Source organism: Cataglyphis hispanica, chromosome 6, assembly GCF_021464435.1.
Source record: "Cataglyphis hispanica isolate Lineage 1 chromosome 6, ULB_Chis1_1.0, whole genome shotgun sequence".
NCBI classification, from domain to species: Eukaryota; Metazoa; Arthropoda; class Insecta; order Hymenoptera; family Formicidae; genus Cataglyphis; species Cataglyphis hispanica.
This window is the reverse complement of record NC_065959.1, coordinates 6,826,342-6,853,038: the sequence shown is the minus strand read 5'-3', so window position 1 is coordinate 6,853,038 and position 26,697 is coordinate 6,826,342. Positions and strand designations below refer to the sequence as shown.

General features: G+C 25.0%; 3 protein-coding genes across 4 annotated transcripts; 1 reads left to right on the top strand and 2 right to left on the bottom strand.

The window, feature by feature from the left end:
• The first annotated feature begins 8,028 nt into the window (after nt 1–8,028).
• Nucleotides 8,029–14,559, top strand: LOC126850291 (tyramine receptor 1-like). 2 transcript variants are annotated; one of them, XM_050593143.1, is made up of 7 exons: nt 8,029–8,239; nt 9,488–9,710; nt 10,014–10,151; nt 10,523–10,635; nt 11,471–11,807; nt 13,448–13,745; nt 14,184–14,559. In XM_050593143.1, the coding sequence occupies exons 1-7, from the start codon at nt 8,208–8,210 to the stop codon at nt 14,357–14,359; spliced, it is 1,317 nt and encodes a 438-aa protein (XP_050449100.1). In that variant the 5' UTR covers nt 8,029–8,207; the 3' UTR covers nt 14,360–14,559. The 2 variants fall into 2 exon arrangements, with proteins under 2 accessions (XP_050449100.1, XP_050449099.1); XM_050593142.1 differs by having other exon boundaries at nt 10,505–10,635.
• A 2,716-nt stretch (nt 14,560–17,275) lies between these two features.
• On the bottom strand, nt 17,276–19,926 carry LOC126850353 (pheromone-binding protein Gp-9-like). Its single transcript, XM_050593253.1, has 5 exons — nt 19,797–19,926; nt 19,490–19,586; nt 18,185–18,300; nt 17,751–17,862; nt 17,276–17,523 (listed from the first exon to the last, which is right to left on the bottom strand). Exons 1-5 carry the CDS (start codon nt 19,833–19,835, stop codon nt 17,357–17,359), a joined length of 531 nt encoding a protein of 176 aa, XP_050449210.1. The 5' UTR covers nt 19,836–19,926; the 3' UTR covers nt 17,276–17,356.
• A 1,543-nt stretch (nt 19,927–21,469) lies between these two features.
• Nucleotides 21,470–23,389, bottom strand: LOC126850364 (pheromone-binding protein Gp-9-like). Its single transcript, XM_050593270.1, has 5 exons — nt 23,272–23,389; nt 22,845–22,950; nt 22,468–22,583; nt 22,005–22,119; nt 21,470–21,763 (listed from the first exon to the last, which is right to left on the bottom strand). Exons 1-5 carry the CDS (start codon nt 23,377–23,379, stop codon nt 21,633–21,635), a joined length of 576 nt encoding a protein of 191 aa, XP_050449227.1. The 5' UTR covers nt 23,380–23,389; the 3' UTR covers nt 21,470–21,632.
• Between the last annotated feature and the right edge of the window lie 3,308 nt (nt 23,390–26,697).

Below are 26,697 nucleotides of genomic sequence, written 5' to 3'. Positions count from 1 at the left end.
TAACATTGTATTCTCGACATGATACTGGTGTTAGAAGTATGTAGTTCACATCTGATATTTTATGCATCTTGTCAGTCTGCACAAATTCTACTTATTTTCTGTCCAACTTATTATTAAAATCATAATTAAATTTTCAGAGATTAGCTATGCATACTGCACATATTTTTCACATTTTTTTAATATGATTTCAATGCAAATTTTAAATAATAATAAATTATCTAAAATTCTTTAAAATATTAGCATAACACAATACATATTATTATTATTATTTAGCATTTTAATTTTTAGTGTATTTTTTGTAAATTATTATTATTACTGAAAAAATATGAATGTAAAGAAAAAGAGAAAGAAAGAAAATTTATATCTAATGGGTTTTATTTGGTTGGAAATACTGTAACTACCTAGAGAAAAAGTTTTCTCATATTATTCTACCCACAAATGTTAATCAACTAAAGTGAATTGAACTTTATAATTAACAAAAACTTTTATAAAAAAGCGGCTTTACCGCATTTTATAATTTTGTATATTTTGAATTTATACTTTTAATCAGATAAAATTGATAAGAAAAAAATATAGAATTCAATTTTAATTGCAACCTCATTGTGAATGAGAGACTGAATAATATATTTTCGGATGAATAGCCCTTCTGTCTATTCGCAGATATATTCGCAGATATATATATTTAAAATATAATCTTTAGAGAGAAAGAGAGAGAGAGAGACTTCTATAAAAGAGAAAGCTAAATCTAAGATTTGCTAAATTTACTAGGGAGTAGCTTATTTTAACATACATAATTTAAACGTAAAGTATATTTCTATTCTTATCCAAATTAATATATATATATATATATATATATATATATATATATATATATATATATTGTAACATTAATGTGACAATACTTCTGTGGATAATGCAATAAAACATTTCGCACTTTGAACTTTTAACATCTTTTCAAAGAGCGTTAATTTTTCTAGCTTCTTTTATTAAACACATATTTATTCGCATAATGTATATAAATAATAAATATATATTTCTACATATAATAATTTTTTAAAAATATTATTTTTACATTTTTTATATTTTATTCAATAAATTTTTTTTTTATTTTATGTCAGATGCTCCTTTATGTGCAATAACATTTTCAATTAAATTTTATTTTATAAATGCTGGTAAACTGTGGTAACATGAAAAGAATATAATAAAATATCTGATGCAATACTTGTAAATTGTATTATGGATAAACGGTTGCATCAAAAAATATATGAGATATATTAATAAAAATATATGTATATATGTGTGTATGTGTAATATGTATAAGTCTATTATTATATATATAGAAATATATTTTTCTTAAATTGATTTATGCCTTAGTTTTAAATTCCGTACATATTATCGAATAATTCAAAATCGAAGTCTAGTCTAGTAAGAAGTATTGATTTTCTATTTAATCGTCGTAAAAAATTTTCTCTCACTTTTCTTTTTTTAGCAATATATCACCGATCGTCTCATAATAAATGCATATATGCAGAATATAGACATGATATACTATCGCTTCATCCACTGCCATTTTCGATAATTTTGTATCGATTAGCTTAGTAATCACTTTGCATTGCATTTTTGTATTATGTAACATTACATATTCACACGTAATGTGAATATGTAAATCAGTATCGCAATATATTTTAAAATAAATTTTTTTTTATAAAAATAAAAAATATTTTTATAAAAATTATAGCTATCAAATAAATCGTGAAAAATAGACTATTTATTGATGATATATAAAATATTTAAATTATTTTCTATGTGTATATTTTTACGTAAATTTTTGAGTTTATAATTAAAAATATTGATGTCATTGTCGCTTTATATACCAAAAAAAAAAAATATCTTTTTAAAAAATATTTAATTTTTGCTTGACTGGTTTTTAATTTAATGAATAGACAAATAAATAATTTTTTTTTTTTTAAAGACACGATTTTGTGAGCGGCAAATATTAACCATTAATAATCTGTGTTGGTAATATCTCCAACTATTTTATATGTTTATATATATATATATATGCATATTGCATATATGTACATACATCTACGCAACATTTCGGACGATTTAGCAGCGCGGCATAAGCTCAGTAGGAAGTATTGTATTTCTGCGGCATTTCATATCTATTCCGAGCAGTTGCCTCTGCAGTATTTACGAACATGGAACAGTAGGATATGTAAATGCACCTTGCACCGTATGTCCAATTACGTCCATGACGAACGCCATCCTTAATGACCGTAAAGCTCAGGATGCTAGCCGTTTGATACTTATATGCCTGGGAGATTATGTCATACGCATTATCCTCATAATTAGTGGATGCTATATAGATTGTTGAACACGCACTTTGTCGCACGAATGATTTGATATGTTTTTCTTCGCTTAATTGGAAGCAGAATTTGTCAGAAAGAGAAAGAGAGAAAGAGAAATATATATATAGAAAGATAGCAAATAAACTATAATATAAATGCTAAGAATTAGCTGCTTATATTTCAATCTTTTTTAATTTTTACGTGTCAAATTAATCTGTTACTTCTACTTTTATTTCTTTTTTTTTGAGATTTATACTTTAACAATAAGTATATTATATATATTTGTTATTATAAGCACATAGACTAATACACACAATTTCATAGACAATTTTGTGGATGTAATATTATTTTGTAAATTAAAAATAAAATAAAATTGCGTTATCCATTTATAATTTCAAAGCTTAATTCAAGAAAATGCTATACATTATTACTATGATAATGTTTTACAATTAAAGCGATTACCAGTACGTTCTTATGTAAATGGAAGAACAAAAAATTGAGAAATATTTGTGAAAAATTCTCCTCTTTTATGATACTTTGGTTTATACTGCTTGTGTTGTTTCTTAAATGCAATGCGTAATTTGGCGGTTAGCATGAGCAGAACAGTTATAATTCTACGGAAATACAGGAGAGTTTGCTGCCACCTTAAACGCTTAGGCAGATCATACATTCATAATCTGTGTTGAGGATATGTTACTTAACTATATAATTCACCTAATATTCAAGAGAAACGTTGCACCTGCTTCCACTTCAACATAGATACCGTAAGCCTTTAAGCTTACTGTCCAAGATACTCTTTCCGTACTATATGCAGATAGTATAACATTTATGCTCGTATAAAAAATTAATAAATACTTATAATTAATATTAAATATTAATGCATATTTTTATAAACATATGTTTTAAAATTTATATAATTTATAAATGTTAAATATATATATATATATGATAAAAAAATTATTTTTATCAAGGTATCGGATGAGAGACTGTATCTATATCTATATACTAAATATTGGAATACGTAACATCACGTTTCAATTTGTATAAAGTATAAGAGGAATTTGGATTGCATAGAATTTTAAAATATCAGAATCTCTTTTGCCAAGTTGTGAAAACGTTCATAGATAATCATCATACAAATTCGAATTTTTTAAAAAAAGTATTATTATAAAAAATTTACAATATATTATATTATACTTGCAAAAATAATATATATTAATTAAACTGCATAAATAATAATTAAAAATTATAATTATTAATTATGAATAATAATAAGATTGTGTTTTTATATATGTATACAGTATATGTATATAGAAAAATATTGGAATTGCGCTGCAAACATTATATAGTTATAGTATCAGAGTTACTTTTTAATAGACATAATGTTACAGCAATTAAAAAAATTAGAAACATAATTTTTAATACGTGTTATAATATACGTGAAATTTACGCAGTGCATATTAAGACATAGTGCTTTTCTCACATAAACTTGTATACATATATGAACATATAAGATAGTCTACATATATTTGCAAGAATGCTATATATCTTTTTAGTAATGTGAACATTTCTGAGATAATAGCATACTGATTGAGTAGTGAATAATATGTAAAGTATATATATCACACAACAAGCAAAGGTTGATCGTAGTCACGGTACTAAGCACTACTGCTAATCATTACTAGTAATTTAATTTTATTATTAATTAGTTCGTATTATTGCCTTGCCGTGTAATCGCGTCATATTATTATTTTGCATTTGAAAATTCTTCTCATTTCAATCATATTTCTTTTTATTTCGTAATTCATTTTATCATGGCTTTAAATATTAAAAGATAATATATAGGTACTACTGCGAAATTGGCACGCGGCTCAACAAATCTGGTAACATTATCGAAAATGCGCGTATTAATATTATATTAATAAAATTTATCGCACATGAGCTAAATAATATAAATTGCACGTGCGAAATTTTATTAAATGGAAATGAGATTCGTTTAATAGCCATATTCCGGGCGATTATGACTTTTCGATCGAAGACTAATAACTATCCAACTAATATCCGGTTTGCTGCCGGCCCTGAGGAAGTAAAATCCCTTAATGAAGAATATTCGTTTCGGTTTAATCTTCGGCGATGCCGCCGACTACTTTGCAGAAAAATTACGGACTGCAGTGAGAATTGCGAGCTTTCAAAGTGCCAGTAAGATAATTCTTTTAGCATTAAAAAAGTGAATTAAGAAATATGGCTGACCCTCGATGTTATCTTGAGATAAAGATATAATTTGGCTGTATGCGGCACGCACAATTTTCTCAAAAAATCTTTTTTTACGATATTGCTTTTTTATGATATTACATATCAAACACTGTGCGCTGTATTATTCAAGATTTTAACTTTAATTGTAACGTTCTCAAGTCTGGCTTAAACTATATGTTGTAAAATATATGTATAAGAAGGAAAAATATATAAAGAATGAAAAATATATAAAGTAATGAAAAAATATGAAAAAACAAACAATATATAAGATATAAAAATTAAAATATTGCGACATACATTTACAATTAAAATTGATATGTAAATAAGATTTCCATGGAATATACCGACCGTTATATCTATCGATATTTGCCTTTCCGTTGCGGTCAAAATTGCGGTCAAACCTTATCTATGTTCCGAATTGCGGCGAAGCAAAATGCATACAATAGTATCAGCTGTACGCGTTTTCAACAAGTTTCATTCTGTGATATCGGGACTGCTGGAGCATCGCCTGTAAAGTTTATAAATAATAGCGTGAGAAACACACATTATGCCAAAGTTGATTAAGAAACATTATATCGCAAATTTCAATTTATCGAATAACGAATAGAGCAAATGTATCATATTTTTGTCACTCATAGATATCTCTTAACATATACTACATATGTATGTATTACGACAAAGAGAGTGAGAGTTAATAATTATTTCAGCTTTGTTTTTCAAATAGCAGTCTTTACTGTTATTTGTACTACTTTTTCATTTGAATTGAATGCCGTTCTCATATATGTTGTTTGTAAACATTATTAGAAAATAACGTCAATGCGTGTTGAGAAAAACAGATCTTCCTTTATATATGTATATAAACATATATAGTATAAAGGTAATTCGTATACATGGAGCGACGGGCGCAGCATGAGATTGAGGCTACAATAGAATAAGATGAAGATTATGCCTAAAGCCGGTCGTAAAGTTTTGCTATTTTTAAAATATAGAGCGGCATACATATATAATATATATACATACAATAATAAATATATAAATTTGTTATTTTTTTTAAATTTTAAATTGGATTTCTTGAGACAAAGATTACGTTATAGGAGTGCACATTTAAAAAAAAAAATTATTTATTTTATTATAAAATTTAATTAATCCTAATGATCTCAAAGGGCAGTTACGAATGACTATTATTTGCGAGCATCCATGCTTACTGCTATGCTTCTAAATACAGGCTTTTCAGAACAAAGAGTTTTGACGGTGAATTGATAAGAATACTTAACCCTTACATTTGCGGAAAATTCGTTACAATTGAAGTTGAGCGCGTATCTGCAGCTCCGATGTTATAACATGCACACAATGCAGCTTTTGTTTCTGTTATTAAGGCTATTTGTACGCTATTGACAAATTCTCGATAAAATTTAAATGAAATCAATTCTTCTATTTTAACACGAAGGAGCAATGTATTTCATTTAGCTGTTTGTATGATTATTCTAAAAATTTTGCGATTTTATATGATATTACATATTCTCTGCTTTTGTTAATCAAAAAGCACAGTAAAATTAAAAGTTATAATCAGCATAGTAAAATATAATCAAAGTTAATAAGTTTGCTCAATCAATTAAAGAATTGCGTGATAAATGATATATTAATTAATATAACGATATAATATTCGCTTGTGTGCACAATTTTTTTTTTACTTTATGATACGAGAACATTTATTTCTTACAAAGAATATAAAAAAGTATATTAAATAAAAATTGAAAAATACAATACTTTTTGTTAAAAGATAGAAGAGAAATTACCGTCAATAAGTTAAAATGAATATATAAATTCGATAAATATTCAGATACCAAAATTGTATAACAAATATATATGAGAAAAAAATAATTGTATTGTTATCCATAAAAGTAAATAAATGTTGTAAATAAAAATTTGATCAAAAAATGTTTATGAAAAGGTAATAGTTAATATTATTACAATATGTAATATATAATAATATATAATATATAATATGTAATAATTGCATCACGCAATTGAAGAGAAAGATTCACGATAATACAAAATACATTAATAATACAAAAATTATTAACAGCATTTTGTACTTTCTTTTTTTTATTAGAATAATAAGCAACATTTTTAAAGAATCTCTATTTGCACTAAAATTGTTGCAGCAAAAAAACTTGGAAATTTTTGCGTGTTTCTTTTTTTCTGTTTCTTTCTTATTTTAGATTTTTTATTATATTTATTATACAATTGAGCGAAAAGTTGCAAAACTTTTTTAGTTAAATATTCTTTCTCGAATATTATAGAGAGAAAGAAAGAGAGATGGAAACGCGAAAATATATATTGATTTGTTATATTTTGTATTTGCAATTATTTATTTGTATGACATATTTACAGAATATTATTGTATCGCCACTATTATATATTATGAATCTATATATTTGAATATTTTAAATATATGCTATCTATTTAGATAGCTCGCTACATTTCTTTCTGCGCGTATGCATGTTATCTATGTAATCTATTAAAACAAAGTCTGAGAATAATCAGCGAAAAATTTTCACACGGGCAACCTGAGCGAAACAGAATTGTTTGGTCAATTCGAAATGGTGAAAAGATTCTATTCGTGTTTAATACAGTGTAGTTTTAACCGCAGCAATAAATATCGGATTTTTTTAAACCGTATGCCAGATAGGATTAAAATGTTAACAGTATTGGTTATTCATGTATATTTTTATTGAAAACGTGAAAAAGTGGAGAGATAAAATATTCGTAATACGCAAGAATCAATTTCTCTTTTATCAAATAGATAAATCTGTTCATTGATCGCAACATACTGAATGTATCAATATTAAAATTGAATTTTACGAAAGAGAAGTTCCAAATATCTTAAAAATATTTATAATATTTAACGATAATTAAGAATAAAAAAAACATCATATTAAAATAAAATCGTAATTTAATTTTTCTAATTGATACTCACGTTTCTTTTTAGATAATCTAATGTCATATTGTATTATGTACTTTAGCTTTTTTGTTTATCAATTTTATTAATGTAGTCTTATAAAAATATTGTCTCTAGATCTGAGTTATTAATACATTGTAATATAAAATTAAAAAATAATATTTTAAGAAATAAAAATCTTTTCTGTTACACTTTTTAATGTATTCTCGTGGTAATGCATCTTATTTCGATACAACTATCACAAAGTCTCTGCGAAATATTTGATTACGTCAAAAAATAAAATGGATTCAGAATTTCTCGGAGTAATCCATCCTATCTTATCTAACAAGATCGATAACGATCATGCGCAATCTCATCAATCCATTCGTTTTATATATCCGACTTTTATACTTCACAAATACTATCAGTCAAGTTTTATATATTATAAACTATTCGCTTGCTTGTGTGTGCTTGTTTTACTGGCAATTATTTATGACTGTGTGATTTCTTCCAAGTGTTATGTTATGTGTTAGACTACTTTTATAAAAAATTTATTGATCGACCTAGTAGTGTTTAAATTGTTTTCCGATGCAAGAATATCTCGATATTTTTATATGGACACAATTTCTCCTTCTCCTGGGATATCTGTGAAATACACATAGATGCAGCAGTATTGTTACTGTATGTTGAAAGGGTGCGTATCTTTCGCTTACTTGTGATTAATTAAAAATCCATTTTAACATATAATTTTTAATTTATTATTGTAAAAAACAGTATTTTATATGAAATTTTTTAATAATTCTTTTATATTCATTGCAAGGGGAGGAGATACAAATGTAATAATTTACAGTTAAGAATGCAAAGACGTACACTTTACGTATTTTAATAAATAATACATATTATTTTTGTAAAAACAGAGAGATTATGTGTGGGTGAATAGTAGTTATTTAAAATTCCATTTGCATATAATTAGAATATTTTCTGAAAGACCTTGGATGTGTATGGGATGTATGTAGTCTCTTAAAGCTATTTTATACTGTGTGTGACGCGTGAAAGACAGCACTTTGCATTGCATGTTGTTTCTTATGATTGAATAAGAACGCTTGAAACGTGCTTGGCGACTCGAGATGCCATAAAAAGAAATAAAGGAAAAGAAATTTTCAATTAGAGAAAAAGAGACAGAAAGAGAGAGAGAGAGAGAGAGAGAGAGAGAGAGAGAGAGAGAACGAGAGAGAAACTAACATTTACAAGTTTAATAAATGCAAAGAATTACATTGCTCATTATTAGATGACATCTTATAATCTGATATTGCCTTTATTGCTGATAGTTATTAGAGTTAAGTAAAGTGGTTATTAGAATTAAGTGCTTGGAATTCAATTTTTTATAAATTGCTTCTTAGTTCAGGTTGCTTTTATTCAATCACTCTGTGAAAACGGAAACAGCGTTATAAGTTACTTATTTCAACTGATGAAAAATCTATTTGCTGCTCGAACCAATAAGCAACCGGTATATATTATTAATTATTAAAGGGAGGAAACATTTAAGAAAAGTAATAAATGATCAAATCGTCGTCAGAAATATTTTCTCAAATTATTTTCTTAGAAATGAATAAATCGCGAGAAATACATACTTTAATAAATCTATCGTCTCACGGTACTGTTACAGATGTTTATTAAAAATTAATTAATTATTATTTAATAATTATGATGAATTATTTCGAGATATTCGCAATCGTGCATTTTGAAAAGGAATTTAACTAATATACGGAGTGTCTCGCATCATTACCTTTACAGCTTTTGCCAAATGTCTGCTACAAATTTTTTTCAGAAAAAGGCTACATATTCTCTGTATGGTCATAATTTTTTTTTTTTATTACACAAATCATATAAGATACACAATTTTTTATGTGTATTATACTTAGGATATGGCTTCTTCTTTTAGAAATCATCATGTATCAAAATATGCGCATTGCAAGACAAAAATTATCTATGGATCGCGGATGAACGTCATGGCAAATCAAACAGCTGATTACCATGGGGACATTTACCAATGGAATCTCACATTGTCGGCGGACGACGGAGATGTGGAAACGGAATATTATCTACCCAATTGGACCGATCTAGTTCTAGCAGGATTATTCACGATGCTGATTATTGTGACAATAGTGAGGATGTACATCATCTAATTATAATTATTATGAGTATTTCTATATCAAGATATTAATAACTCAATATCTTATTAAAATACAAAGTGTTAAAATATAAGATGTATAAAGTTTCAAACAATTTTTAAAATTTTACATGCCTACGAAACAATTCAAAAGGAAGGATTTGAAGGATTTCCTGAAATACATATATGGAATATTTGAGAATAATTAAAAAATTTGAGAATAATTTAAAAATTTTTAATTGTCTAAATTTATACGCATCTGCAATAATATTCTGACTTTTTCTTTCTATTATTACAGGTCGGCAATACTCTAGTGATTGCGGCTGTAATTACTACCAGGCGATTACGATCCGTAACTAATTGTTTTGTATCTAGTCTCGCGGCAGCGGATTTACTAGTCGGTCTAGCTGTGATGCCACCGGCAGTTCTGTTACAGGTACATACTCGTTTATTATTTAAAGCTTAAAATACAATAAACATGTAGGAAAAGTTTAATTTAATGCTAAGCTACAAGCTTTCACCGTGCTTCACCGATCGTAAGAAAATTTTATTATCGCGATTGGTATGCATTATACTCACAAATTGCGCCACGCATACTAAATAACGATATTTAGAGCAGTATTTAATTACTGTCGGCATTTAATAACCCTGCGGGTAGACGCGTACAATGTCGTCGACTATGACTTTCATCATCGACATTATCGCTATGCAACAGACAGCAGAGATAGCGTTTGTTTCATGCAAATCTTTCTTATCTTGTAAGAAATTAATTACGTTTTTATCAAATAGAATATCGTTTTGATGAAGCTTACAGGAGGTACCTGGAAATTAGGCGAGATACTATGTGACTCTTGGGTCTCCCTTGACATTCTACTCTGCACAGCCAGTATTCTCTCGTTATGCGCCATATCTATAGACAGGTAAACTTGATAATATGCATTCTGGAATCTCATCACGTAGGCATCGGTATTATCAGGGAACGCCCGTTAGTCGTTCTATCTTTTGCGAATAGATTCTCACGTCATTAAAAAAGAAACATACGGTAAATTATCCGACGTCCGTGCTTTACGAGTTTTCACATGAAAAAACGACAGTAGGAGCGGATAAATTTTCCGGTTGGTAGAAAATTTGTTCAAGCAACGAAGCATTTTATTACGTTAGTTTATCGTTACAACCAAACGAGTCAATATTGCACTGAAAGCGATTGTCTTTTTATATATTTTTCTCATCATTTTTTTCTTTTTTATGTATATTTTATATAGCTGTATGCTTTTTTTTCTTTGATAGATATAAATATTTGAAATATTATAATAATATATGTATACATCCACACAAATATTAAAAGTAAAGAAATTACTTAAAATTCAAAATTTTCTTAGTTTTTTCTGCAGCTTTTACTTTAATTTGAGTTACTTCTTGTGTATTTCGTATACGATGAGATGCTTCTAACTTTGTATCTTACTCTATTGGTTGATTAAGTACATTTGTTCAAAAAGTTAAAATTATCATACGCGGTTAATTCTATTTCAGAAATACAATTTTGGCACACGTGCTTCTTCTTTTTGTAATGTAATTTTGGAACCACTATAAGAATGCTTCAAGAAGAATGACAGAATGATTCATTCCTCATATTCTTAATAAAGGATGTCTCCTTTAATATTTTCGATATTATATTTTTGCGGATTTGTGGTCGTTCAGCAGAGATATTTATAAGATTATGCGGAATTTATCCATTGTTGATATTTCTTGTTCAAGGTATCTGGCCGTAACTCAGCCATTGATATATAGCCGTAGACGCAGGAGTAAAAGACTGGCCGGGGTGATGATAGTGGCGGTATGGATAATGGCCGGTGCTATAACAAGCCCACCTTTATTAGGTTGTTTCCCACGCGCGAGGAATCGTGATATTAAAAAATGCTCCTACAATATGGACTCCTCATATGTGATATTTTCGGCGATGGGCAGTTTCTTCTTGCCCATGCTAGTAATGCTGTACGTGTATGCCAGAATTTCGTGCGTCATAGCGAGCAGGCATAGAAATCTGGAAGCGACCAACGAAGGGGAAAACGTGCGATCGTGTCGTAAAATTACGGTGAGAACTATTTGATTTAGTCTTCCTTAAAGACGCGATCAAAGATTATCAGTATACAATTAGCGCTATTTTTTGTATGTTTTGTTATTTTACAGTTTTTATTAAATATTTATCTTTTATTAGATATTTATTGTATTATAGTAATTTAACAGATATATTATGTAATTCAACAGAATTTAATAATGCGAGTGCATCGCGTTTATTATTTGAGTAAACAAATTTTTCTAGTTAAAATAGTTTTATCTGGAAATTAGTATTTTATGCGAAAGATTGTGATACGATTAATTACGTTTATACTGTATTTTTCTCACGCTTTACAATTTTGTAAATAATAGCGTTATTATTTAAATAAAAAAGTTGAGTTTTATTTTATGACGAAAATTTTTATGTGATATAAAATTGATAAGATCAGATTAAATTTTCCTGTATTTAATCTATTATACCTTTACCTGCCTATGCATTAATCTTCCTAACAAAATGTTTTGTTTGTTCGTTCGATGGATGATATTGTAAGCTAATTCTGACGGCAAGATATTAATCATTCGTTTGCTGAGATTCTATTCAATTAATATGGGTTTACCGTTATGCGATAAATCGAATATAATAAAACATTAAAAGTAAACATTCAAATATAAGAGTAATCAAGACTTGAATATATATAAAAATAATATTAAAATCAAGTAATCAAGACTTGAATATATAAATATTAAAAATAACATTAAAAATAATATTTAAAAAAAATTAAATATTATTAAAAATCTATAAAAACGCGTATAGTACGAAAATTTGTATGCATGATTTATTTATATTTCATATATAATTGAAAAAAGCTTTCTTTGTTCCTTAAAGAAACTCTTTTAATTATCTGAAATATTTTTTCTTTGAATATAACATCCTTTTATAATATTCATTTTATAAACAATACGATCTCTTTCCGCTTTTACAATCAAGTTTTAAAAGGACACTGTAACATCTAGAGAAAGAGAATAAAGAAGAAACAATAATTAGAAAGACTAAAGTGCTCGCCTATGATAAACATAGCAGCAAAGAATACGTGAATACGATAACAATAAGTTTGCTCAGTTATGAGTTTGTTTCAAATTCAAAGCTAACTTTTAATCATGAAGAACTTATCGCAGAAAAAAAAATTAGCTTGCTTTTAATTCAAAGCATATCCTGATTTATTCAAAAACAGCATCGCGATTCAGGTAATGAAATCGTTTCACATTTTTATTGAAAAGGAGATTAAATAAATCGATTGTTCTCTCAGAATATAACTAGCCATGCTTTAATACGTAATGCGGATTTCATACATATTATCCAATCTTATGCAAAATCAATAAGTTATAAGTTATTTTACACAATATATCTTATCTAGATTTTTTTATCGGTCTTTATTTAGTTATATATATATTACACATTATTTCTGAGTTATAAGTTTTTATTTTCTAAAATTTACATAAAATTTATGTCTATTATATCACTTAAAATAAAAACGCACGAATTAAAAGAAATAGCATCAAAGTAGTAATTATCCTGCACATTATATAATTTTATATGTATATTAATATTAATTATTACAATTAATTGCAATGTTAGTTATATAAAAATGTACGTGTGACTGCATTCTTTTTTGATAGATTGATCGTGGAAAAAGTATTAAAGTGCAAGGTACGGATTGTGCCGAAAGTAATGCGACATGCGACAAGCCATCCGAAACCGAACCAACGAGCATGTGCAAAAAGTTGAGTACAATCCGAGGTAATCAACAGAGCTGCATCAACAAAGTCACTAGGGAAACGAAAACTGCGGGTACGCTGGCGGTAGTTGTTGGTGGTTTTGTTGCATGCTGGCTGCCATTTTTTATCCTTTATCTGGCAACACCTTTTGTACCTGTGCAGCCGCCAGATGTTCTTATGCCAGCTTTAACGTGGCTAGGTAACTTCTTTTTTTATATGTATATTCTTTAAAGCATATTCGTCTTTTTTATTTTCCTCTTGACAATTTTAAGGTTTATTTAGTCTTAATAAAGTCTTAATAAATTATATGTTTTATATTTTATATCTAAATTTTGTTTTAATAATTTTATAATTAACAACAATTACATTTCACATTAAAAATCTTCTTTTATATAAATTATTTAAAATCGAATTACCAACAGTTTTTATATGCAAAAGTTTTTAATAAAAAAATAGAAATGGATACAAACTAAATAAAATTTAATACAATTTAGCTATATTTGTATCTTTAGTTTTTTATTTATTTCTATAATAATTTTAAAATTATAATTGTATAATGTAACAGCAGTTAGTGTCTAAATTATTATTTCAATATTTTTGCAGAATAATATGATCGGAAGTGATTTTATATGTTTAGGGTGGATCAATTCGGCTATCAACCCGTTCATTTACGCCTTCTATTCGGCAGACTTCAGGCTCGCTTTCTGGCGACTAACATGTCGGAAATGTTCAAAGAGTAGATTAAACTTGGATGGCACGAGTCGGAAATTACCCGCTCCAGTTAACTGGAAGAAAGATACGTCGAGAACGTGAAGATCTCCGCACAAGAGTTTCAAACTTGTTCAATTATCTAGCATCTCCGGTATTAAAATGACTATGGTTGACTTGCGTTTATTCATACCCGTGATACACTAATGAGGAATGACGTGATTAGAGCTAGACGTGTATAATTTCAAGTAGGTATGAGTTTTAATCAATCAATAGCTATTATGGAATTTTATAAGGTATAAGTGTTTCACTACGCACAATACATTGGAATATATATTGAAATAGTTATTCTCAAAAAATCTATATAAACATATATAAGTCAATTTTTTGTATATGGAATATAATTGACTTTCATAGATTCATTAATGTTGGAATATTTTTGTGTAATTATGTTTAACTAAACTAAATTTCCAAAACTTCAATTTACATAATTAATTATATATATATATATATATATATATATATATATATATATCTAATTAATTAATTAAGTAAATTGTAAAAACATAGAATTTCAATATACTAGAGATTTATTTTTAATATATTTATTTTGTAGCTTTTGAGGTAAGGACTTTTTTTATTAAAAAATTTTAATATACATTTTTTATACAATTTGTTAACTGACACATATTTGTTGCATACATACAATAAAATGTACATGAGTATAAGTTAAAAAGCAACAGATTCGTGGCATGTAGCAGATTCGCTTAACGAAAACATATTCTAAAATAAAAATAATAAATGCATGTAAAGAATATAATATTAAAATTAATAAATACTTAATCTTGCGAGAAAAACAATGTTTATTGGATTATACAATAATATGTATGATTGACATTTAATTTGTGATTGACATCAATGTCATCTTGCAATTTATTTCTAATATTTATATACGAGAAATAGATGATTTAAACAACAAATTTTCTTCTTACAATTTTTCTCTACATCAAAATGTATATGAAATTTTTGCGCACATTTTATATCCAACTTTTCCAAGCAAATTTGCAACATGCATCGAATGCTTTTTACTAATAATTTGATATTGCAAAATACGCAGAGTTATTTTAAGATTATATTTTATTTATTTTTATTTATTTATTATTATTTATTTATTTATATTTATTTATTATTATTTATTTATTACATAAGAACATAAAATAGCAAGATATTACATATATTAAAATGATGTAAATTTACAAATTATGTAAAAGTAAAAAGAATATTTGTAGATAGATATCAACGTGTTTAGAAAATATTAAATTATTTTTTAGGATTAGATATAAAATATCTAATAGTACTAATTAAATTATGAATGAATGCCATTATAAATAAATACTAGTTAACTGAGAGAGTATTGATATACTTAAATTATATATTATTAAAATTTATCAATATCTTAATTAAAGACTGTATGTAAATACTTTTCTCTGCATAATATATTTTGTTAGATAATAGGAAATCCCAATGAAAAATATTAATATGTTATTGCTGTATATAATTTTAGAATATATTATATACTTTTTAAATTTTATTTTCTATTGCAATCTGTTTTTTAATTTCTTTTATATATATTACTGTAAATATACCATTTATATTCTGTCTCTAGTCAGTAAAAGATTTTACATTATATAATTTGAAGACAAATTGCATATTTATTTTATTATTTTCAATAATTCAACATATATCTTGCTTTAATATATTGACATTATATTTATATTTTTATGATAGTAAATTAAAATGAGGACATAAGCGTGGAAATTTAATGCAGCAAACAAAATAAATTATTTATATGTTCATTGCATGTATTCGATTAATTAATATAATTTTGTACAAAATATTAAGTGGATTATTAAAATATTATACTTTATATAACTTGCGTTTATGTATTGTTATGTATATACTTATATATAGTTTATATATAAAATGTAATAAATATTATTAATCATAAATATAAATATTTGAATTTTTTTAAATGTACATATATGATAACAATTATTAGTTTATGTGCAAATAATTAATAAAATTCCATATTTGTACGTAGCGACATAATTAGAATCTCTCTTGAGCAAGTTACATTCTTGAAGATCAATAATTGCCGTTAAAATAAAAGTATTATTGCAGTATTATTTTTGAATAATACAGTTAGTAGTTATACTTTATTAATAACTTTATAATGTCATCAATTAAATAAATAGTTATTTTATATGTATATTAAAAAAATACTTTAGTATCAAACCCATTTAATTTATTATTCTTGTTTTATTATAACATATTGCAAAATATCTCGATATCTGAAATAATAACAAATGTAGATCTAGTGTATATTTATGTTAAATACAATTTTATTGTAAGTAAAAAAATATCAACGAGCGTATTTTTCCTATACACAATTTGTGGACCAATATTCTTATCTTGCTTTTTTAAAAAATGTCGAATATAAATACGCGCAAATAAGTATCAACAATGTTATAATACAAATAACAGCAATATTATTTTTTTTGCAAACGTTGCACTTTTAAATTTTTAGATATAATCTTTATGCAATAAAATAAGTATAGAAGATATATAATTTAAAAAAAAATTTAGTTATTATAAATTGTGTTTTAATTATATGGATGTGTATTTCAACTAACATGCGTATTTCAAATAACACTCACATTAGTTACGTAAGTTAGGAAATATATAGATCATGTAAAAACTCACGTATTTAATTAATCTTACAACTTACTTTAAGACAAATATATAAAATTATATTAAAATATAATCTTAAAGAGACATTGTATGCATGGTACGTATTCTTATTAGTCTGCAGATACAATAATTATAAAATAAATATAAAAATATGTAGAAATAAAAAAAATATATTTGTTCTTTTCCCAATTATATTTATATTTATTTACATAATTTTTTTCTTATTTGGTCTAAATAGTTTATTTATACATAAATTTTAAAAACTTGTACTTTTAAAATATAATTGGTATTACTTTATTAAATTATAATGTACATACATGGCATAAGTATATTATTAATTGTATTTATTGTTTATTCATGTTCATGTTCATGTTCGTGTTCATGTTCATGATTGTGTTCATGTTCTTCATGATTTTCACAAGAATGCTGTCCTCTTTCAGAAACAAGCTTTTGGGCAGCTTTTAAATAACATGTCACTAGACCAAAACTCTTCTCGCATTTATCTTCATTATCTTTTACTGTAACACAAACAAAATTAGTAAAAATGATGAAAAAGTAAAGTATATTGTAAAATATAAGTATTATATGTTATGCACTTTTATTTTAACATTAAACTAGCAAAATATAAATTAATATTCTGCTTATATATTTATTTAATATATAATACTATATATATTTTTTTAAGCATAGTCAATAATTTTATTTTTATTATAAAAATTTGAATGTGTATATAATATTGTTATACCTTTTTCTATACAATCATCAAGAGCTTTGAAATAGTTGTCTCCTGGCTGGGCATTTGTCTTTCCAGCAAACTTAGTATGTATATTCTCTATTTTAAATTCCGATTCTTCTATCTAATATTATTAAAAAAAAAGAAATATAAATGTGTTAAGAATATAAAATATTGATAAATTGTTTTTGTTAACAATATAAAATTATACTTTACATTATATTTAACGCAAACCATATTTTTACATTGATTTAAAAAATGATGATATATAAGATTATTAATTTCTAAGTAAAATTAATAATTAATATGCTGACTTCAAAAAAAAAAAAAATAAAAACGATATAAAATATTACATTTATATATTTAATATTTAATAATTTTTTGATTATATTTAAAAATATGCAATTTTGAACACCGTGTACAAAACTATCGCCAAAAAAGCTTACCATATTCTCTTTTTGCATTATGCAATGGATTAAGCAACCATTTTTTCTTATTTTTTCTTGATCTTCAGTTGATTTATACCTATCATGTATTATATCTCCTATTGTGTACATGTCATCTGAAAAACAAATTATATAGTATCTAAAGAAATCTAAAAATATAATATCTGTTATATTTATATAATAACTAAAATTTTTTATACTAATTTTATAAAAAATATTTAAATATTTAATAAAATATTTAATAAAAAGATTTAAATAAAAAAATATTTAAAACTTAATATGTATTTTTTTAGTTATATATATATTAATGTATAATTAATGTATAAACATAGTTAAAAATTTTGTTATATTTAGAAGCAATTTAAAAAATCTATAGATTTATATAAACTAAGATTTTAAAGTGAATAAATAATGCTTTCTATATTTTTATATTTAATTTTCAATAAATTAAAAAAAAATTATTTTATGAAAGAATAATCTTTTATAAAGATATTTTAAGTGAAATATTAAAAATTGAGAGATTAAACATAAAACAAGAAGAAAATAAACAATATAAAAGCTCTTATGAATATATCATACGAAAGATACAAAAGGCAACCAAGAGTTAACGCGATAATTTGTGCGCATATCTTTTAGTACAATCAAATTATACGTTGATATTTTAACTAATATAAGCAGTAGAAGCAGATCACAAAAAACAAAGGTTCCTTTATGAGAAAGCAAAACCTATGTTTTGATACCTTTTTGGATTATCATCAGCGCAATTACAAAGTATGTCAACATTCAAAGAATGTCAACTGAGGACATTCTGTCTCGAACATCCGTGTGTAATATTTGCGCTCTGTATAATATAGGTAACTCACTCAAGTTTGGTATATCTGCGCCAGTTGTTTTTTTAAAGTAGTTTATTTTATCGGGCAGTATCTTTCTGTCTCGAAATTCCATTATATTACATTTATCTTCTGATAACACGAATGACTCAGTCTTGTTTCGCGTATTATTGCTGTTACATGTTTGATATAATATATCCACGTATTTTGTAATTACGTTTAAGATGGTCCAAAAGAAGGAAAAACGTACGACATTTTTAGTGATTATATTTATTATTTAATTAAAATATCAATGTAATTTGATTATATCATTATAATAAGACGTGCGCACAAATTACCGCGCTGGCTCTTGAGTGCTGCCTTTTGTTTCCTTTAAAAATTTTAGTGTTTGAAAAATCATTGACTTAATCACACAATTTTTAATTAAGAAAAAAACGCAAATTGAATAAAAGTCTTATATAAATTAATAACTTACTATCAGTGGTATCAGTTTCAGTTAGGCAAGTGCTGTAGTCTTGCTGGGTGGATCCTAGTTTTCTATCCACATTTGGAATGCTAGCTAAGATAGCGGGCTAAAATATATGCAATTATATTTTGTAAATCATTTAAATTAATTTTCTCTTTTATATCATTAGACGTTAATAATTACGTTATGTAATTTAACATTTATATGTTAATTTAAATTAAAAGCTAAAAATACTTCAAAAATCTTTATAAGAAAATCTTCTTTTCTTTACTTTATAATTTTAATTTTTTGTTTTATGACAAAGTAAGATATTTACAACAAATGCGAAAGTGATAATGTAGAACCCGCGCATCATCTTGCTCGTGTAATTTCTCTTGTCCAAATACTTGCAGAGCGTAATAACATCATCGTATTTATATCGTCTGCGTATATAAAATGCATAGATAAAATCATACAGGCCATAGATTATGTAAGCATAAAACACGTGATGTAAAAGAAAGTGTACTGATAATTTACACTTATATTTATATTTTCTTACTGCTGCAGATATGAGATAATAGAATATGAGATGCATACATACAATTTTCTTACATACATATGTATTTGTTATTCCTATTATCTTTATCTTCCCCAGTCCGTATCTCTTGTCAAAGGGTGGTGACCCCTCTATATATATGTATGGTGTGCACTTTTTTATTCTTTCCCGCAAATATATGGGACCTACAGTTTAATGCCGATTCCCAACGACTAGATTAGAGAAGTTCTCTTATCTTTATATCAATATTTTTATGCTAAGTTTTAATGCATAAAGTAATATGCGTTTGTTTATCTGCGCTTTCTATTCGATAAATTTCAGAGTAACTCTATGGTGACTGATATGTTGAAAATGTTTAAGGAATAGATTAAATTTTTGGATGACACATTCAAAATTATCTGAAACTTCCATGTACATGAGTTTCAAATTTATCAAATATTATGCTTTTCAAAATGAGATTTGTTAGCAACTTACGTTTTTTCATTAACCGTAAACTTCATGCGTTAATAAAATATATATATATATATATAGTATATATATATATATATATATATATATACACATTTGTTCAATTTATATAAAGAACAAGTACAACACTATTTTATTTGATATTATATTTATTTAAAAAGAAAAAAAGAGAATTATATTTAAATATTTTTACTTATTTTTTTATAAATTTGAGTTAAATTAAATAAAATTAATGGAGTTAATTTAAACAAATTTAAACTGTTTGCATATTTCTTAAAAGAAGATAGGATTATAAACATTTTCTTAATAAGTGTATTTTTAAGCAGTTTATACTTCCGCATTAAAGTTTTGCGATAATATATTCTAAGAAAATAAAAATGTAATAATCAATGTGATAAAACAGAAATGGAATATTTGCAATATTAAAACTGGAGAGAAACCGTGAAGGGGTTATCATATACAAATACATAAAATTACAAATCATAAAATACATACATAAATACATTTGTCTTTATTATCTCAAATTTAATTATATGATTGTAAAAAAATCCCTGGAAATACCTGATCTACACTATTAATAGTTTCAATCATACCAAAATTATCTCCTCTTGTTATTAGCAAATTCAGTAATTCAAAGTATAAAAATTAAACAGCGACTATCCAGCTTTAAAATATGTTACCTTTTTGTTCTCGTTTCTTATTTTTTACATAATATGTATCGGAAAATACAATTTAGTGAAATTAAAATATTAATATAAAATATTAATAAATTTTTGAAACATGTTGACTCTCTTTTTTTCAAATCTCTAATGATTAACTTTCCTATAGAAATATGCAGTTTCAAATCGCTGAAAATATCAGAATTTTATCTAAATGTCTTCTTAACTTTAAGTACTAACGTAGATTAACGTATAAAAACTAATTCTTTGAACATTTTTATTTTATTCATTTATAAGTAATAGTGTAAAATATTAAAAAAATTAATATTGTTTATATATATCCTTGTTTTATTATATCAGAAAATCAAGAATATAATATAAGAGACAAAACATATATATTTTTTATTTAAATTATGTCTTGTGTTGCGAGTTTAATAAAATTATAATAGTTAACGTTCGGATAATATTTAGTGAATTACATTCAAACAGTTTATTCTGCTTCTTCATTTTGATCTGTTGTTATTGTTTCATGTTCTTCATGGTGCTGCAATTTATGTGTAGCTTTCACAAAACAACTAAATAGAGCGAAGCCTTTTTCACACACTTCTGTAATATCTTTTACTAGAATAAATAGATATAATTAAAAAGTGTTAAAAAATATAACATATTTGTATTCTTTTTTTATTTTTTAGATTATATTTTAACACGAAATATGTGATCTGTTTTGATTAGCTTATTTAAAATTAAAATAAAAATTAGTACAAAAATACATATATAATAAATCTGAGTTTATTATGTCAAATAATATTTACAATAAATAATAAAATTTTTTGCATTTATAGTAGATATAATAATAGCTTACCTTCTTTCATACAATTACGAGCAATCTTGTGCATTTTGCCTTCGTAGGGAGAACCAGCTGCTTCTTTATTTATTTTTGCATGAAATCTCTCCTCTTTAATGTTTGAACCTTCCATCTAATATTACAAGAAAAAATTAAATATATTTTTATTTTTTTTTCATTTAATAATAATTATATATATATAATATCATGATATTTAAATAATCATATATATAATTTAGAAAATATATATATTTATAAAAATAAAGACATAACATAGTAAATTATATCTTTATTATTAATATTGTAAAATATTAATTTTTATATTACTCTATAGTAGATTAATATTTTATTAATTATATATATATTGATCTAATCTTTATATTAGAAATTAATTTAGCTTTATAAATAATTTAAGATTTTATTGTATAATTAAGTTTTGCATGATATGCATAGAATCAAATTATATAGTATAAAAATTTACCAAATTTTCTTTTTTTAAAAGGCAGACGACAGTACAACCTAGTTTTCTTGTCTTCTCTTCATTTTCGGGTTCTGTATGTACGCCAGTCATTATCTCTTCCACTCTGTACCAATCAGCTAAAAAAATAAGTTGCAGAATTATAAAAAAGTATGTTTTTTTACTTGTTCTGAACTATTTTAAATAGATCGAGCAAATATGGAAATTCCATAGAGAATTAAAATAAATTAATTAAATTAAAAAATTATGGAAAAAAATATATAATTAAATTTGGCAAAGCAGAATTTTTTTTATACACAAATGATCGAAAAACTTTTAATAATAAGCAATGAGAAAATTCTGTCTAATACATATTATATACGTATATCATTACAGCTTACATTCGGTTACGTTATTTTCCGTCATACAAGCCACCATATCGTCCTCTACCTCTGTCATCGCACTTTTAAATTGTTGTTTTATTTCATTGTTGGCTAAATCGGATGTCTGAGAAATATGCAATTTTATTTTATATGCTATTTTTAATAATTTTTTTTTATTAAGTTGTTATATAAGCGTGAACTACAATTATATATTAAATGTATTATAATTATATATTATAATTAAATATAATATTTTTATATTTTACGCATATTTTTATATTAATTTATTCTTGTTAAAATTAAAAATAATTTTTTTTTCTTTTTACGAACATCTTGATTTTATTATTTAAGATATCAAAATACATACAAAATCAAGATTATTATTAATATTTTTATTAATATTATTATTATATTATTGTTTACATTATAACAATAAAATTCTTACAGCGAATCCTAAAACACAGATACACAGCACAAGAAGCTTCATTTTGTTAAGATTATTTTGCTTTATTATACACAATTTTGTAGAATATTTGTAGCCACAGGAATACATCGTATTTATACTGATCGCAAACATAAAATATAGTTAAAAAGATATAAGATCATAGATTATATAAACTGAACATGCAACATAAGCAGATATAAAATCATAGGTTATACATTAAATGTGCAACAACAATAATTTTTTATAATGATAATTTTCCAATACTATTATATGATATATACATATATGTATAGAAAGAGAAGGGAAGAGAGACAAAGACAAAGACAAAGACAGAGAGAGTGTTATGACACTATAATGTATTTTTATCTTTTTAAAACTTTATTAATGATTCTAATATATATATATATATATATATATATATATATATATATGTATATATATATATATATAAGATGTTTTAGAACTTCTATTACAAACTTTGAGTGGTAGTAGAACTCAGTAAAAGCATTAATTTTTACTAAGCAACCTCAGTCCTCTAACGCGTCTTAAAATCTTATTTACCGAGTCGTTGTTGTTTGTTTTATCGCGTAACCGAGACAGTCTGAATATACACGTGTTATGCCTGGCGCAAAAATAAATAGCGAAAAGACAGCTTGGCGTAGCTTGACCTAATTCAAGAACGTCCATTTATTATACGCTTATCTATCATCTGTCGTCACGATTCATATAACATGACATATTAATTTAGGACAGAAGTTGCTTAATAAAAAACGTTTCTTTCACTAAACCCTACTCAATAACAATAAAAAAAAAAGATTGCTTTACTGTTATATTTTAGAAGACGTTATATATATTTTATATTGATAACGTCTTAAGAATTTTTGTGTGTTCTATGTTTAAATTTTTAGTTTGCAGTCAATTCAATGCGTGAAAATAGTAAAGTTCCAATAAGTTAAATGAATGGTTAATTAAGAAGATAAATCGCGATAAATCTTATTTTGTGGACAAACGTGATAATTAACAAATAAAAATCGGAATACTCGATTGCGATACGCGTAATCAAAATGCACGCGATATACATATAAATATTATATGACAAAAAAATTGATTTGATAAATGTTGACATAGCAGAGTTAGCAGATTGTTTGTAATTGCATTATACGCAATTATAATATGTTATAAATCAAACGCAAAGAAAAAGATAAGATCTAATGTAGATATAAAAAATTTATTTTATAATGCGCAATTTTATGCAAGTAATTTCTTATAATATTGTAAAATATTAATTAAAAGACAAATTTTTTTTTAATTTATAGACGATTTAATGATAATAATTTAATCAGATAGATAATTTAATCAGAAGGTCTTTCTGTTGGGTGACAAAATTATTTCTAGCGATCTTTTTAATTATTAAGTTATAATAGTGCATTTTGAATTATGACAATAAAGATATTAAAAAAAAAACTAACATCTATAATAACTATTTTGTAGTCATTTTTTTTTAATTTACTGAAAAAATTAAAATTATGTATTATGATAATATTTTGTCATATAATATTTTATTTGTAAACACATTTCATTAAATATAAAATTGACAGTACTTAATATAGATAAAATTGTATACCGTTGATAAAACTGCATATAAATTTGCCACAAGTATTTTTAAAGAAATATATAACAAGAATTTTGAAGCATATGGATACATGTTATGGTGTTAGTTCTAACATATCAATGTTCGATACTTTCACATTATCAGCTGAGTAAAAGTACTGCTTTGAAACCTCTTTCTCTTCAGTGCAGTACAGGATATAACCAAACTTGGAAAATGTAGTAGCTTAACATATTGACGTAACATAATTTTAGAAAATTTAACGTTGGTTTCACGATCTTTCGTACAGATGGATGAAAAAAATTGATACAGACCTCTACTTTTAGAAATATAAATATATATACTATATAATAGATAATCTTATATATTATAAAGAAATCTATAGCAATTATATAAAATTTATTTGTAATGCAAATGATTGTGTGTGAATAGCGAATATAAAGATATAAAAATAAATATTATAAAAAACTAATCTGTGTATAATTGTTTATATATATAAAATATATAATTCAATAATTTAATCTGTATCAATAAGACTTACTCCAACGCGCGCGCGTTTAAAATAATATAAGAAAAAAAAAATTTTTTAATTTTGTATTTAATTAGTAAATGAGAATTATTTTTAATTTCGTGTCTAAATATTATAATAAAAGCGTGTCTGGTATTTAATTTCTATATGTACGTGGAATTTTTAATAGCGAAACGATTGTTAAACTTTACATACGTTTATTTAATAGCGTTCATATTTCGAGAATTTATTACATTATATAAACATAGACATTTTGCTTTTTTTTACGCTAATTATCTAATTTGATATACCTATGGTATAGAGTTAGAGTACTTCTAGGCATGCAGTATTCCATCGTTATTTAGTAAAACGTGCTTGCACGATAAACACATTTATACTCATTGCCTTGCACGCTCCCTTATACCTTGGCATATTCATTCAAAACATTTTTCTTTTACACTCGTATTCACTGACGCATACATATTTTCGCATTGTTCATTTATTCTCATCAATTTATGTGTCGAGAATATTATCTAATACATTCAAAAATGTCGTTAAAATTTTTGTTAAAAAAAAAGTATCAGACTTTCACTGCATCAGTGCATTATGATGTAAGCTTCTAGCTCGAAAATAAAATTAATACAATATATTGAAAAACTTTGTTTGTCACTTTCGAAATTCGCAGAACCGATACGATCAGACTGACAATGAGATACACATAAGTATAGAGAAAGTGCAGTCTTTATAAAAACATTTTTATTTTATTCATATTCAATTAAAAATTATTCATATCATTTTATTATTTTTCTATATAATCATAATTTATAAAATTAAAATACGTAAAATTTAATAATTTTGCCATTATATTATGCTTTCAAACATTTTTTATATTATTTTTAAAAATTTCATAAAAAATAATTTGGTAAGAAATTACATCAACTAAATTGATTCGTTGTAAAGATTTAGGTGGAACGCGTATTCTTTTTAACTAGTATCTGCATTTTTCATGTGGAATGTTATATCAATCTTTGTTCGCATAAGTTCTCCAAATAAAAACGTTCAAACTGAAGATTGCACAAATTAAATTTATAAAAAATCTATAAAATAAAATTTATTTTCTATACTAAAATATATCTATTGCATACAAGATTGTACAAGATTACGTATGATCTGAATTATTACGTTTAATGTTTTTTAAATGCGACTGCTTTTAAGAGAAATATAATTATATGTTAATATTAATATGTTAACATGCCTACGCATATTGAATATTGACATAAAATATAAGCAGACAGTCGCATTTGCATAA

What these genes read in the sequence shown, in the direction of transcription:
- LOC126850291 (XM_050593142.1), top strand. Translation starts at nt 8,208, where the DNA reads ATGCAGCAGTATTGTTACTGTATGTTGAAAGG. An exon ending in CACCGGCAGTTCTGTTACAG is followed by an intron (nt 10,152 to 10,504) that starts GTACATACTCGT and finishes TTTATCAAATAG; the next exon opens with AATATCGTTTTGATGAAGCT. An exon ending in GCCAGCTTTAACGTGGCTAG is followed by an intron (nt 13,746 to 14,183) that starts GTAACTTCTTTT and finishes TTATATGTTTAG; the next exon opens with GGTGGATCAATTCGGCTATC.
- LOC126850353 (XM_050593253.1), bottom strand. Translation starts at nt 19,835, where the DNA reads ATGATGCGCGGGTTCTACATTATCACTTTCGCATTTGTT. An exon ending in TGAAACTGATACCACTGATA is followed by an intron (nt 18,301 to 19,489) that starts GTAAGTTATTAA and finishes TTTGTTTTTCAG; the next exon opens with ATGACATGTACACAATAGGA. An exon ending in TAATGCAAAAAGAGAATATG is followed by an intron (nt 17,863 to 18,184) that starts GTAAGCTTTTTT and finishes TAATAATATTAG; the next exon opens with ATAGAAGAATCGGAATTTAA.
- LOC126850364 (XM_050593270.1), bottom strand. Translation starts at nt 23,379, where the DNA reads ATGTATTCCTGTGGCTACAAATATTCTACAAAATTGTGTATAATAAAG. An exon ending in GGAAAATAACGTAACCGAAT is followed by an intron (nt 22,584 to 22,844) that starts GTAAGCTGTAAT and finishes TTATTTTTTTAG; the next exon opens with CTGATTGGTACAGAGTGGAA. An exon ending in TCGTAATTGTATGAAAGAAG is followed by an intron (nt 21,764 to 22,004) that starts GTAAGCTATTAT and finishes TATTTATTCTAG; the next exon opens with TAAAAGATATTACAGAAGTG.